The following is a 15,226-nucleotide window of genomic DNA, read 5'->3' as shown; positions in this document are numbered from 1 at the left end:
GATTTGGACCCAGCCGTGCAGGGAAAACCTGTGCCCGTTTCAGCTGGAGCGTCCTGCGTGGCGGCAGCATGGGAGGCTGAGGGTACAAGGGTGTCCTGCACTTCTCTTTCAGGATCCTGAAGAGCATGGTCGTGGGCTGGGTGAAGGAGATCACCCAGTACCACAACATCTATGCGGACAACCAGGTGATGCACTTCTACCGCTGGCTTCGGTCACCGTCCTCTCTGCTTCATGACCCCGCCCTGCACCGCACGCTCCACAACATGATGAAGAAGCTCTTCCTGCAGTGAGTGCTCCTCCTCCCTGGGCCATCCTCCGCGTCCTCAGCTGGGCTGCTCCCTTACTCTCCAGAACCAGAGACGTGGCCAGCCAGTGCCGCTGGGATAAGTAGTCTATTTCTGGGTTTGTGGAGCATAACGATCTTCAAAGGATCCCAGAGAAACACGCAATTGCTGCTGCAGCATCACCTGCACATCCTGCAGAGAACGCTAGGTGGCACCCCCACTCCTGCCCCTTTCCTGCACAAGTCCTGCTGCACAGTGTATTGCTGTATGCCTTGCTCGTTTTATTGAAAATATGCCTTGGAGATCTGTGTGAGGACATGCCATATGAAAGAACATTTAGCCTCTTTCCAGCCTTGTGCCGTCATTACAAATAGCAAATCAGTGAGAGGCTTCATGCATGAGCTCACGCAGATAGATCCTGGGGTAACTTCTGGGGCGTAGCCCTGTTGCAGGCCTCACAGGTGTTATAACTCAGGGGATGAATGCTGATTTGATGGACTTCACAAGAGCGGCCCCACAGAGGCCCCTTGTGGACACTTCTTCCCTGGCCGTGCCTCACCAATGTGGCCAGGGATTATTACCCAGCTGCTAGGATAAAAGTGCTTCTCGGTGCAATCTTAACTTAGGATTTTTATAATGAATTAAGTTGAATTTTCTCTTCTAGTCCTTTGTCTAGTTTTCTGTAGCTTTGTTGGTTTTTCTCTTATTGAACATTGAATGAGTTGTCTCCATACAAAAAGTTGCCATTTTTCTGTGATAAGAACTTGCTAGTTTTTTCCTGTTTTTGCTTATCTTTTGCCTTTGTTTGTGGTGGATTTTGCCATGCAGAAATCTTTGTTCTTCATTGGCTTCTGGGTTCTAGTGTATCGGAGGCTTTTCTGCTTCAGGACCCTCAGCTCTTTTCCCTTATGGATTTTCCGGGTGCCCTCTGGCTCTCCACGGCTGTGGCGTCTCCACCACGGACTCTAAACTTGCTCCACAGGCTCATCACTGAGTTCAAGCGCCTGGGGTCATCAGTCGTCTACGCCAACTTCAACCGCATCATCCTCTGTACAAAGAAGCGCCGTGTGGAAGATGCCATCGCTTATGTGGAGTACATCACCAGCAGGTGCGGCTGGCTGGTCCTGGTGACGCAGCACTGTGGCTTTGAGAGGGGTGCTAAAATGACCCCCTGAGGTGCCAGCTGTCCTCCTGGGTGGACTGGGAGGTCCTTAGAAGCACAGGACTCAACATGGTAAACCCAGAGCAGCATGAAAAGGGGGTTACTGCCACCCGCGTGCTGTAGCAGATCAGAGGCCACGCAGGTGTGCAGCTTGAGTTGAGTGTTTTTTGTTTGTTTTTTTCCCCATGGGAGACACAGATTCAAGGTGCCCTGAATTTGTGCACCCCATAAGTGTTGACGGGCAACCTTTCATAGACGTCCGTGTTGGCGAGTGGGAGTGGTGTGGTTCCCAGGTGCTCAGGTGTGCACTGCAGCTGTCAGAGCCTGGTGTTGTGCTTTTGACTTCCTGCCTTCCAGGCCATGTTCCTGAGGTTCCCTCGTGGGCCTTGCTGTGCTTCTGAAACACTCAGCACTATTTAAATCTAAATAGAAGACAAAGCAACAGAAAATCTCCACCAGCTCCTTTTGTTCAATTGATAGTAGGAAGCTCCCTCCCAGGTGCACTCACCCTGGGGATGAATGCAGCCATTTCTGAGTGCAGAGAGGAGTTGCTCGTGGAGGCATAGAGTGTCTGCATGGGTCTGGTCTTTGCATGGTTACAGGGGCAGCATCTGGGGGTGCTGCAGAAAAGACTGACACTAAATTGATAATAGGTCACTGAGAAGTAGGAAGGTAGAGCTTATAAGACTTTCATTCCTAATCAAACCATATGCAATGGATTAATCTCAAACCCAAAACTACCGTTGTCCTCCTGCTGACCCACTGTGGCCCCTTATGTCTATCCAAGATGAGCCTTGATGGTCAGTGGTCACGCTGTGTGCCTGGGAGAGCTGGCTTGGGCTAGAATTGTATTTCAGAGCATGGCTGAGATGATGGGAAGGATGTGCCTCTCCCCACACTGGCCATGGGCAGCTCCAGGGGTGCCCTGTACCTGAGGAGGCCGGGGTTGCTCATGTCAGGAAACAGGCTGCCATTCTCCCTTAGCACAGAGAGCAGAGTTAGGGAGAACATAAAATTCTCCTGCAGGAGGTGCAGTGTGGGCTACTCAGCTGCGTTTTAAAACTGTGATTTAGGATGTTCCTCCTTCCTTCCTCTCTTTCTTTGTTTATTCTTCCCTTTTTTTTGGTTTTTGTTTTGTTTTTTTTAAGAGATGGGGTCTTGCTCTGTCACCCAGGCTAGAGTGCAGTGGTGCAATAGTGGCTCACTGCAGCCTCAGCCTCTGGGCTCAAGCTATCTGCCCACCTCAGCCCACTGAGTAGATGGGACTAGAGGTGCATGCCAGCATGCCCAGCCAATTTTTGCATTTTTTTATAGAGACAGGGTTTTGCCACGTTGCCTGGATGGTCTTGAACTCCTGAGCTCAGGCGATCCTCCTGCCTCAGCCTCTCAAAGTGCTAGGATTACAGGCATGAGCCACTGTGCCTGGCTGGTTCTTTTTTTTTTTTTCTTAAATGGATCTAACTTGCAGAGGAGTGGGTCAGCCCTAGTGAGGCTTAACTGAGGAGTGACAAGGATGACGATAGCTTAGAAGAGGTTGGCAGTGGGAAGCACTGTGGTTGGTTACCTGAAGCTGCAGGTCACCTGAGGCCGGGAGCAGAGGCAGAACGCCTTATGGGCTGTCCCCAGCACGAGGAGACACCCAGCTCTCTGTGGTGCCAGCTCCCAGGGGCCTGGTGGACCTCCTTAGTTTTACATTTACCGCGTTTCCCTAGGAAGCCTGAGGAACGATGTGATCTGAATGAACTTTCAGATTCAATGTTAAGTAAGTGGAAGGTACAGATAGATACAAGAGGAAAAAAAGGAAAGTTGAGAACAAGGTCGATTTCATTTAAACAGTGTCTTCAATGCTTCCTCTACAGCATCCATGCTAAGGAGATCTTCCATTCTTTGACAATTTCTTTTTCTCGATGCTGGGAATTTCTTCTCTGGATGGATCCATCTAACTATGGCGGAATCAAAGGAAAAGTTTCATCTCGTGTTCACCATGGACTGGTAAGAGAGCTGCAGTGTGGCACGAGCCAGCTTTAGGGGCCGCGTTCCTTCCTGCAGCAAGTGCTGAGTGCTCAGGGCCCCGACAGGCCTGGCTGTGTGGCAGCAGACACTGCAACCGCATCCTGCCCTCATGAACATGGGGAGGGACCATGTGCAGACAAGCACATCAGTGTGGAGTGTGGCGTCGGCCCTGGTGAGGGCAGGGCTTGCCATGGGCCACAGGGAGGTGGAGGCCTGTGAGGTGGTGACAAGGAATCCCAGAGCTGATGAAGCGCGCTGGAGTCGTGCGTGCATAAGGCGCCTCCAGTGTGTGGACACCAGGGAGGCAGAGCACAGGTCACTGGAGCAGTGATTGCAGATGCAGGCAGAGAGCTGGCAGGGCCAGGCAACTTGGGCGTGGCAGGGCAGGGCCTCAGCTTTCATGGGGATGGGAGGTTCTGTGTGGGCGATGTTGGAGCTTTCTTGGCCCCATGCGGATAACCCACCATCGGAGGGCACAGGCAGGTAAAGCCAGTTAGTGCCCATGCCAGGGAGATGCTGGGCAGCGAGGTTGGTGAGAATGGCCTGGGTGGGCTTTGAAGTGGAGCCAAGGGACCAGTGGATCGGATGTGGGCGAATGCCCAGGTGTGGGCCAGGCTATGGGTGAGTGGAGGTGTGGGCCAGGCTATGGGTGAGTGCAGGTGTGGGCCAGGCTGTGGGTGAGTGCAGGTGTGGGCCAGGCTGTGGGTGAGTGCAGGTGTGGGCCAGGCTGTGGGTGAGTGGAGGTGTGGGCCAGGCTATGGGTGAGTGGAGGTGTGGGCCAGGCTGTGGGTGAGTGGAGGTGTGGGCCAGGCTGTGGGTGAGTGGAGGTGTGGGCCAGGCTGTGGGTGAGTGGAGGTGTGGGCCAGGCTGTGGGTGAGTGCAGGTGTGGGCCAGGCTGTGGGTGAGTGCAGGTGTGGGCCAGGCTGTGGGTGAGTGGAGGTGTGGGCCAGGCTGTGGGTGAGTGCAGGTGTGGGCCAGGCTGTGGGTGAGTGCAGGTGTGGGCCAGGCTGTGGGTGAGTGGAGGTGTGGGCCAGGCTGTGGGTGAGTGCAGGTGTGGGCCAGGCTGTGGGTGAGTGGAGGTGTGGGCCAGGCTGTGGGTGAGTGCAGGTGTGGGCCAGGCTGTGGGTGAGTGGAGGTGTGGGCCAGGCTGTGGGTGAGTGGAGGTGTGGGCCAGGCTGTGGGTGAGTGGAGGTGTGGGCCAGGCTGTGGGTGAGTGCAGGTGTGGGCCAGGCTGTGGGTGAGTGCAGGTGTGGGCCAGGCTGTGGGTGAGTGCAGGTGTGGGCCAGGCTGTGGGTGAGTGCAGGTGTGGGCCAGGCTGTGGGTGAGTGCAGGTGTGGGCCAGGCTGTGGGTGAGTGCAGGTGTGGGCCAGGCTGTGGGTGAGTGCAGGTGTGGGCCAGGCTGTGGGTGAGTGCAGGTGTGGGCCAGGCTGTGGGTGAGTGCAGGTGTGGGCCAGGCTGTGGGTGAGTGCAGGTGTGGGCCAGGCTGTGGGTGAGTGCAGGTGTGGGCCAGGCTGTGGGTGAGTGCAGGTGTGGGCCAGGCTGTGGGTGAGTGCAGGTGTGGGCCAGGCTGTGGGTGAGTGCAGGTGTGGGCCAGGCTGTGGGTGAGTGCAGGTGTGGGCCAGGCTGTGGGTGAGTGCAGGTGTGGGCCAGGCTGTGGGTGAGTGCAGGTGTGGGCCAGGCTGTGGGTGAGTGCAGGTGTGGGCCAGGCTGTGGGTGAGTGCAGGTGTGGGCCAGGCTGTGGGTGAGTGCAGGTGTGGGCCAGGCTGTGGGTGAGTGCAGGTGTGGGCCAGGCTGTGGGTGAGTGCAGGTGTGGGCCAGGCTGTGGGTGAGTGCAGGTGTGGGCCAGGCTGTGGGTGAGTGGAGGTGTGGGCCAGGCTGTGGGTGAGTGGAGGTGGCTGTCAGGAGCAGTGTGGGGAAGGGGTCATGTCTGGTTGGGACTCCTGGCGTTTGCAAGGTTGAGACGTGGGTGGTTAGCTGGTGCAGGAGTGGCCAGAGAGTGGCTGGGTGTGTTGAGAGGAGGCCTGTGTCCTCCACGGGGATCCTTACAGAGGACTGAGAGGAAGCTGTGGGTATAGGGGCCAGGGGCTCAGATGTCAGAGGGAAAGCCCTTCTCTAAGGAGGCAGACACTTCTGAGAGCTGGCAGGATGAAGCCAAGGCTGCCCAGGATACCTGGATGGGAGCAATTCCGGTTGGAGTTGGGGGACAAACCCTGATTAAAGGGATTCAGAAGAAAATGGGAGGGTAGAAACGCAGGTGGTATAGACAGCTCTCAGGAGGGGATCAGCGTATGGTCAGGGCAGGTGGCAGTGGGTGTCAGTGTCTACACAGACGTGGCCGGGACAGTGCCGTGGCATGAACGCGGGCTGCGCGGGAGGCTGGTCTGTGATGGGGTCGTGCCATCCCAGGAGATTCATGGACTCAGAGGAACGAACAGTCACTGGGAATCTCTGACTGGTTCTTTCGTCCTTGAGGGGTGAAAGTTCAATAATTAAAGTGAACCCTGAAAGTGCAGAGTGAAGCTCGCAGTCCCAGGTCACGAGCACTTCTGTGCGCCAGGCACTTCCCACAAAGCGCTCTGTACTGGGAGCCACCCTGCGGGATTCACACAGGCTCCCGGAGACAGTGACTATGGGGAAGGCCTCTAGTCAAATGGGGCAGATGGACACAGGTTGGAGGAGACTTCTCTGTGGCATCCTACCCCTCTACACGGCCGCGATGGTACAAACACAGCCGCCTTGTCTCTGTTACAGCAAGACTCACAGAAAGTGCAGGGAGCAGAGGATGAGCAGGAAAATGAGGACAATGAGGAGGAAAGAAATGGGGAGGAGGAGGAAGATGCGGAGGAATCCAGCGTGGAAGATTCACTGGAAAACAACTGGAACATTTTGCAGTTTTTGCCACAGGCAGCCTCCTGCCAGAGCTACTTCCTCATGATTGTTTCAGGTGAGCCCAGAGCCCAGGACTGCGCAGCCTCCACCAGAGGGACTCAGGGTTAGTAGATGTGGCTCCTGTGCCGTGGTATCGCAAGAAGGGAGACAGTGGAAAAATCGGATCGGGCGGAGCGTGCCCAGCAGTTGGGACTTTGTGAGCCAAGGAGCCTCCTCTCCCGGCTCCCGGCATGTTCCACTGGAGGACCCAGAGAGGGGTGGCTGTCTTCCCTCCAGCCCTCGCTCTCTCAGGAAACTCCATGGGGAGCGGCTGCCCCTGGCCGTGTCATTGAGGGGTTTCCTAGCTCTGCTCCTGCCGTCTGATTCAGTAACTCAGTCATATACATTCCCAGGGAACACTGGTGTGGGTGCATGTGCAGTAGCTGAAGATAAACCCCTGGGTCAGGTCAGCTGCCCCCTGGCTGGTCTGTGAGGCCTAACTTTCTGGTGGGGAAGTTCTTGTGCCTTGGTTTGGGTCTGTAGGCTTAGAGTTTGCAAATCAAGCTGTGCAGGTTAGTGTGCAGACGAAGCTTATCGAGGAAGCACTGTTTGTAGTTCAGAGCCCGAAGTTAAAGAACCCTCTCAGTTACAACAGCAAGTTGTGCTGTGCACACACAGGCGGATGCAGTCACAGAGGCCTTCATTGATGATCATTTTATATTTTATATTTTTGTCTACTTGTCCTTGAGTCTTTAACTTTCTCAGTTCTCTCTTGCAACTTTCTAAGTCTCTTGAAAAGTTCTGGGTCGGCCGCTCGCAGTGGCTTACGCCTGTAATCCCAACACTGAGAGGCTGAGGCGGGTGGATCACGTGAGGTCAAGAGTTTGAGACCAGCCTGGCTAACATGGTGAAACCCCATCTCTACTAAAAATACAAAAAGTACCCGGGTGTGGTGGCGCACACCTGTAATCCCAGCTATTTAGGAAGCTGAGGCAGTAGAATCCCTTGAACCCAGGAGGCGAAGGTTGCGGTGAGCCGAGATTGTGCCATCGCACTCCAGTCTGGGCAACAAGAGTGAAACTCTGTCTCAAAAAAAAAAAAAAAAAAAAGGCCGGGCGCGGTGGCTCAAGCCTGTAATCCCAGCACTTTGGGAGGCCGAGACGGGCGGATCACGAGGTCAGGAGATCGAGACCATCCTGGCTAACACGGTGAAACCCCGTCTCTACTAAAAAATACAAAAAACTAGCCGGGCGAGGTGGCGGGCGCCTGTAGTCCCAGCTACTCGGGAGGCTGAGGCAGGAGAATGGTCTAAACCCGGGAGGCGGAGCTTGCAGTGAGCTGAGATCCGGCCACTGCACCCCAGCCTGGGTGACAGAGCAAGACTCTGTCTCAAAAAAAAAAAAAAAAAAAAAAAAAGGTAAGTGCCGGTGCCAGGCCCGGAGGAGTTTTTGGAGAAGCCTGCTGACGCCAGAGGCCCTGTTTTTCACATGCTACCCAGTGGGAGGGTTCGTGTGCATGGCCTCATTTATACAGTTTTCTGCTGATAATGAACTCGAGTGTCAGCTAGTGTTCCTTCTCATTTCCACTTCTCATCTAATTGACTTTTAGCTCATCTAAAGACCGCAAATAAAATTATTAACAATGACATTTTAGCCTTATCTGTGAGGCAATCTGACCAGTCATGGGTCCCCTCAGATTCTAGGGTGTTCGCAACAGCCCGACTCAGGGCCGGTGGTGTATGTGCCTCTCCACAGCGTACATTGTGGCCGTGTACCACTGCATGAAGGATGGGCTGAGGCGCAGTGCTCCAGGGAGCACCCCCGTGAGGAGGAGGGGGGCCAGCCAGCTCTCCCAGGAGGCCGAGGGGGCGGCTGGAGCCCTTCCCGGTGAGCAGTCTTTTGTCTCTCGAGGCCACTGCCTTGTGCCAGTTACCTAACCCCTCTGTGTGCCTTGGGTGGTCCCCGGTGCCAGTCCCCCAGGTGGGAGGTCCCCAGTGCCAGACGGGTCCCAGATCCCTCCCTCAGCATCGTCATACTTCCAGGAATGATCACCTTCTCTCAGGATTATGTCGCAAATGAACTCACTCAGAGCTTCTTCACCATCACTCAGAAGATTCAGAAGAAAGTCACAGGCTCTCGGAACTCCACTGAGCTCTCAGAGATGTTTCCTGTCCTCCCTGGTTCCCACTTGCTGCTCAATAACCCTGCTCTGGAGTTCATCAAATACGTGTGCAAGGTGAGGGTGCCAGTGTGCTTGTGAGGAGAGGACACCAACATACATGCGTAAGGCAAGAATGTTAATGTGTGCAAGGTGAGGCTGTAACGTGCACCGTGAACGTGCTAGAGTATGTGTGCAAGATAAGGACACCGACATACCTGTGCATGGGAAGGATGTTAATGAATGCAGGATGAGGCTTCCACGTGTGCAAGGGGGAGGTACCTACCCGGGTAGGGTCAGGGTGCCAGTGTGTGCAAGGCGAGGAGCAGGTGTAAGTTACTTGTTCATTCCACCAACATCGATCATGTCCCTGTCAATCATGTCCCTGTCACAGGCAGCCACAGTCGAGGCTTCTGTGCTCAGGTGTGAGCAAGACAGGAAGGGCCCTGCCTCATGGGCCTGCCTGCTGCCAGCTGACCCGAGAAGGGAGAGGGCCATTCAGAGGCGCAGGTGCTGTGGGGACAGAGCCTGTAAGGGACGCCGGGACCAGGTGCAGGAAGAGGGAGGATGCAGAGGCCCTGGGGGATGAGCTTGGTGTGTTGGTGAAGGCACAGCCGAGCACCCAGTACCACCGGCTGGGAGGATGGGTCACCGGAGACCAGTAGGCTGGATCAGGACCCAGAGCTGATGAGATGAGAGCTTGCTCGGATGCTGAGGCCTTTCTGGGAAAGGCAGGCTGAGTCCAAGAGGGATGATATTACCAGATAACGACCACGGGTGTCAGCCCTTAAAGAGCAGAGCACTTCACTGCCCATTTTCTCACTCAGCCTTCCCAGCAAACTGCATCTCACACACGGCTAAGGTTACGCTGGAGATCACGTGATGGCCTCAAGGTCTAGTTGTGGTGAAGAAGTGTTTTTAGCTCACCATTTTAATTCCTTTGTTGACTTTTACATGCTTTAAATTCATTTTTATTGAGGTATAATTTACATACAGTAAAATGTACTCTGTGGCGTGCAGTTGTGTGATTTTTCCTAGATGAATGGAATTGCGCCACCATCAGCAGGATACAGGATAGTCACCACCCGACATTTCCCACGCTGCCCTCCTCACCTGACACCCCTTTAGCCACTAGTGTGTCCTCCATCCCTGTGTTTGTTTTCTCTTCCAGAGCGTCACATAAGTAGAGACATACTGTGCAGCATTTTGGATCTGGCTTCTTAGCAAAGCACACTTGCAGTTGGTTCATCCACGCTCTCGTGTGTATCAGAACCCCTTCCTTTCTGTTGCGAGTCGTGTCCGTTGTGTGGGGAACCACAGCTTGCTTTTCATTCACTGGTGGAAGGACATTTGCGTTGCTTCCACTTTGGGGTGATGAATAACAAAGCTGCTGTAAACATTCTGTAGGTGGAGGTTTTTGTGTGAACGTAAATTTCAGTTCTCTGAGGTTAAAAACCCAGGAGGGGCATTGCTGGGTCATTTTTTAAGTGTTTGTTTAACTTGATAAGAAACTGCCAAACTCTTTTCTGACCGTCTCAGGGTCTCATCAGCAGTGTGTGGCAAGAGTTGCAGTCCACATCCTCACCAGGACTTGGTATTATTGCATTTTTAAATTGCAGTGATTCCAGTAGGTGTGTAGTGGTATCACATTGTGTTTCTGATTTGCATTTCCCTGGCATCTAATAATGTGGGGCTTTTTTTTTTAGATGCAGATTCACTCTCATTGCCCAGGCTGGGGTGCAATGGCACGATCTCAGCTCACTGCAACCTCCGCCTCCAGGTTAGCTGGGACTATAGGCGCCTGCCACTACAGCCCACCAATTTTTTGTATTTTTAGTAGAGATGGGGTTTCACCACGTTGGCCAAGCTGGTCTCGAACTCCTGACCTCAAGTGATCCACCTGCTTCGGCCTCCCAAAGTACTGGGATTACAGGCGTGAGCCACCGCGCCCGGCTGTGGGGCATTTTTAATGGGCTTCCTTGCTGTCCCCGTGTCTGTCCTCTTTGGTGAAGTTTAAGGTTTTACATTTGTCTGATCCATTTGAGTTAATTTTTATACAGTGTGCATGAAGTAGATCCAAGTCCATTTTTCTGCATAGGATATCTGATTGCAGGCGTATCCTGTCTTGTGCTTCAAAGCAGTTATGTGTATTTTACAAATGGAAGGTTTGTGGGAATCTTGTGTTGAGCAAGTCTCATCTTTCCAACAGCATGTGCCCACTGTGTCTGTGTCAGACTTTTCCACTATTATTATATCAGCCATGATAGCCTTTGATGCTTCTTTTTTTTTTTTTTTTTTTTGAGACGGAGTCTGGCTCTGTCGCCCGGGCTGGAGTGCAGTGGCCGGATCTCAGCTCACTGCAAGCTCCGCCCCCCGGGTTTATGCCATTCTCCTGCCTCAGCCTCCCGAGTAGCTGGGACTACAGGCGCTCGCCGCCTCGCCCGGCTAGTTTTTTGTATTTTTTAGTAGAGACGGGGTTTCACCATGTTCGCCAGGATGGTCTCGATCTCCTGACCTCGTGATCCGCCCGTCTCGGCCTCCCAAAGTGCTGGGATTACAGGCTTGAGCCACCGCGCCCGGCCCCACCTAGGTTTTTTTTTTTTTGAGATGGAGTCTCACTCTGTCACTCAGACTAGAGTGCAGTGGTGCGATCTCAGCTCACTGCAACTTCCACCTCCTGGGTTCAAGCAAATCCCTGCCTCAGCCTCCCAGGTAGCTGAGATTACAGGTGCGCCCGCCACCACGCCCAGCTAATTTTTGTACTTTTAGTAGAAGTGGGGTTTCACTGTGTTGGCCAGGATGGTCTTGAACTCCTGCCCTCAGGTCATCCACCTGCCTTGGCCTCCCAAAGTGCTGGGATTACAGGCGTGAGCCACCACAAATCACATAACTTTTATATGTACTGAGAAAACAAGCGTGAGCCAAAAATCACGTAACTTTTATATGCACTAAAAAACCAAAATATTTGTGTGATTTGCTTTATTGTGATATTTGTCTGTTGAGGTGGTACGAAACCGAACTTGCAGTATCTCCAAGATATGCTTGTATTCCAGAACCATTTGTTGAAAAGACTCTTCTTTTTCTATTGAATCATCTTTGTACCTTTTTCCATAACTTAATGAACTTATCTGTGTGGGTCTATTTCTGGATTATGTATTCTTTTTTTCTATCTCGGGTTCAATTTGCTAATATTTTGTTGAGCATTTTTGTGTCTATGCTCAGTTATTGGTCTGTAGTTCCTTTGTATGGTCTTTGGTTATAGTATCAGGGTGATGCTGGCCTCATAGAGTAGGTTGGGTGCTCTCCCTCTTCAGTGTTTTGAAAGATATCGTGTAGAATCAGCAGCATTTCTTCCTTAAATGTTTAGTAAATTCCCCGGGGAAGCCTGTCCTCACTGATGGAAAACTGCCAGTGTAGAGAAGTCGGCTCTCTGAGGCTTCTACAGGGACTAAGGCAGGGAGGAAAGGACACCAGGAAACTGTAGCCTAAGGTCCAGAGGGTTCTGGCCCAGACAGAGCAGCAGGGAGGCCCCGGGAGCTCCTTCCCGATGTGGGCTGTGGTCTCTGCAGGTGCTGTCCCTGGACACCAACATCACAAACCAGGTGAATAAGCTGAACCGAGACCTGCTTCGCCTGGTGGATGTCGGCGAGTTCTCCGAGGAGGCCCAGTTCCGAGACCCCTGCCGGTCCTACGTGCTTCCTGAGGTCATCTGCCGCAGCTGTAACTTCTGCCGCGACCTGGACCTGTGTAAAGACTCTTCCTTCTCAGAGGTGTGGCTGAGCCCCAGTGGGGCTTTCACATCTGAGGGGCTTTCACATCTGAGGGCACTGCAGTGTCTTGGGGCTTCTGCAGCCCCAGCTCTGTAGGTCACACCTGCTGCCGCTCTGACTCACACGGATTGGCAACAGGCCCCTTCCCAGGCCTCCGCATACCACGTTCGGAATGTTGTCCTAGGAAGGGCTCAAGCGTAGGTGGGAGGCCGGAGCGCGCGCAGCTGCACTCAGGAGACTCGCCCCTCAGCAGGCGCTTCTTACAGCCCCTTCCTCTCCTGAGATCCTGCGCAGGGCACTGTGGTCTGGAGGCTGGGCCAGTGACCTCTTGCACTCTTGCTTTGCCTAGGATGGGGCGGTCCTGCCTCAGTGGCTCTGCTCCAATTGTCAGGCGCCCTACGACTCCTCTGTCATCGAGATGACGCTGGTGGAAGTGCTGCAGAAGAAGCTGATGGCCTTCACTCTGCAGGACCTGGTGAGCAGTGCCTGCCGCCCACCCGTGTGCCCTGGAGTCCGCAGAGGGGTTTCTGTGCACTCCTGGGAGCCGGGGTGTGTGCAGGTCCTGAGGCACGCCCTGGTGTCCTCCAAAGGGCCTGCCCTGCAGACCAGTCCATGCCTGAGCCCAATGGACTATTCTGTCTACACTGGTTGAGCACCTGCCTTGGGTCAAGAGCTGGCCTTGTGGGTGCTTTGTTCTAGCGGAAGGAGGCAGACGTTCCCAAGTGTGAAGAGAAGGAAAGGAGGAAGAGGGAGTTGCGCAGCTCGGCCACAGGAGGGCCTTGCTGAGGGGCATCTGAGCAGAGGCTGGGGGACGCACCAAGCTGCCGTGTGGTGGCACACGGCGTCCAGGCCTGCAGGATGGAGTGAGCAGGGCCTGGAGGGGGCCTCAGGACTGGGCATCTGGGATGGGACACCCACAGTGAGGGTGGGCGTAGGGAAGGCGCTGGCAGGGTGGGATGAGGTCGTGCATTTTACTCATAACTGAGGGGCTGGCTGCGCACAGCACGGGCTCAAGGCTTACTGATGGGCCCACGAATGTGTCTTGCGAGCCTGTGAAGAAGCAGCAGGCAGGTCTGGCCGGGGCGGGAGGGCCAGCGCCCATCGGGGTTGCTCCCTTTCAGATCTGCCTGAAGTGCCGAGGGGTGAAGGAGACCAGCATGCCTGTGTATTGCAGCTGCGCAGGGGGCTTCGCCCTCACCATCCACACCCAGGTGGGCTTTCCTTCATCTGCCTCGGTTCAGCCTGGCCTCCTTGGCCTCCTCTCTGAGTGGACTGGGGTCTCACTGTGCCTGTTTATTCCTGCAGGTCTTCATGGAACAGATCGGAATCTTCCGGAACATTGCCCAGCACTACGGCATGTCGTACCTCCTGGAAACCCTGGAGTGGCTGCTGCAGAAGAACCCACAGCGGGGCCGTTAGCCAGCCCCGGGCCCTGGGCACCTCTGCGTCCGTGCCAGGCCTCCTGATGCCAAGGCCACATCCCCGTGCTTTCAGTGACCAGACCACTGACCACCCTGACTGTCCAAACTTGTGACCCCACGCCAGGGAACGGGGAGGAAACCAAAGAAAACCATTATCAGGGAGCTCAGACGTCACAGGAGGGAGTGGGAGCAGGGCGGGTGCCCTGGCCACTGTTTCTTATGCAGTGAATGCTTTTCCAGGCCTCTGTTGCTTCCTGCACCACACCTGGTGGGGTGGGAGAGTCCTGTAGGTGCCCCCAGTTCTTTGTCCTGCCTCCCAGAGGGAGGAAAAGCCCCTGGGGGCTTCTGGCTCCCTGAGATTGGGCTCTGAGACGAGATGGGTTCCCAAGGCCTTGGTGGGGCTGGAGTCTCACCTGTTTGCATGGAGAAATGGGCTGGCCCCACAGCCTCACAGGAGCAGTTTGTGGGCTGGTTTCCCCGGAATCCGGACCCTAACCTGTGGGAATCTGGATTTTGACTTGTTGAGCCCTGCTCATTTGGAGCCAGGTCTAGAGGGAACCCCCCATCAGCCTCAGGAAAAAAAGACTTCTGTGCACCTCACTTCCGGCTCACCACAGCCCTTGTCCTTCACCTCCACACAGGACCGGCTGGAAGCAGAAAGAAGAAAGGCCAATTCACAGGGCACCAAACAAGTATGAAATGTAAATAGGAATTCAGACACCCCAGGCGAGAGCCTCACAGGAGGGAGGGGCCCCACGGGCTCCCCAGGAGGCTCACATCTTTGGCCCAGAGCCAGCCTTAGTTTGTCCCTGTCATCTACTGTCCGAGGCCATCGCTGCTACACTTTGTTTTTATTTGCATTTCATACTGAAATTTCTCTAGGTTGTCACTGTGTGTTTGTGCAGGGCGCCTCAGATGAGGGGACTGGGTACCACTGGGTATGTGTTTGGCCCTTGGATGCTGCTCGGGCCGCCTGCCTGGAGAAACCTGATGCCTGCTCAGATGGAGGAGTGCTGAGGCCTCCAGAGTGGAGATCAAATCAAATTAGGGCAAGCAGGGGAGGAGGGAGGCTGGCTGACTGGGCTTCATTCCTGGAAGCAAATCTGGAGAACCCTCAGGGGAGTGAGGGGGGCCGGGACAGCCAGCCATCCCTCAGGAAGACCACCTAGCAAGACCAGGGGTCGCCCGGTGCAGCCACGGGTGCCGGCCAGCCTGGGTTTACTCTGAGGCAGCTGGGGCTGGCGGCATTTGAGCAGTGGTGGAGGGGTCAGAAATGGGAAGCTCTGGCCCTGGTTCCCAAGCAGCGGCTCAACCAGAAGAGCCAGTTTCTCCAAAAATGAGCTGGATATTTGTGAGCCACACAGCATGTGCAGGCTGTGGGGTGACCTAAGGCCGGTGCCCCAGGCTGGGAGGCCACAGTCAAGGGAAATGGGGCCCGTGAGAAGACGTATTCTCACCACCTGAACACAGCGCTGGGGTGAGGACTCCAAACTCAGGCTTTGAGGTCCAACCAGGGCCGTCTTCCCCGCCCTTCTCTGCCCTTTGACCTTT

The 15,226-nt window shown here is 54.8% G+C and overlaps 1 protein-coding gene across 11 annotated transcripts in view; it reads left to right on the top strand.

Moving 5' to 3' along the window:
* The window catches only part of POLE (DNA polymerase epsilon, catalytic subunit), a 63,988-nt gene extending 49,436 nt beyond the window's left edge, over positions 1-14,552 (top strand). For 4 of the 11 annotated variants that reach the window (XM_015109739.3, XM_077955907.1, XM_015109737.3 and 1 more), the window contains exons 40-49: positions 113-286; positions 1,267-1,392; positions 3,306-3,438; positions 6,211-6,403; positions 8,082-8,213; positions 8,369-8,562; positions 12,054-12,254; positions 12,604-12,729; positions 13,376-13,465; positions 13,560-14,552. In XM_015109739.3, the coding sequence (XP_014965225.3) occupies positions 113-286; positions 1,267-1,392; positions 3,306-3,438; positions 6,211-6,403; positions 8,082-8,213; positions 8,369-8,562; positions 12,054-12,254; positions 12,604-12,729; positions 13,376-13,465; positions 13,560-13,673 (1,483 nt within the window). In that variant the 3' untranslated portion in view covers positions 13,674-14,552. Of the gene's footprint in view, positions 1-112; positions 287-1,266; positions 1,393-3,305; positions 3,439-6,210; positions 6,404-8,081; positions 8,214-8,368; positions 8,563-10,190; positions 10,265-12,053; positions 12,255-12,603; positions 12,730-13,375; positions 13,466-13,559 lie in introns of those variants that run through there. The other 7 variants (XR_013401712.1, XR_013401711.1, XR_003720918.2 and 4 more) reach the window with 4 other exon arrangements.
* The last annotated feature ends 674 nt before the right edge of the window (positions 14,553-15,226 follow it).

The sequence above is a fragment of the Macaca mulatta genome, chromosome 11 (assembly GCF_049350105.2).
Source record: "Macaca mulatta isolate MMU2019108-1 chromosome 11, T2T-MMU8v2.0, whole genome shotgun sequence".
Classification (NCBI taxonomy): domain Eukaryota; kingdom Metazoa; phylum Chordata; class Mammalia; order Primates; family Cercopithecidae; genus Macaca; species Macaca mulatta.
This window is presented reverse-complemented; position numbering and strand designations above follow the sequence as displayed.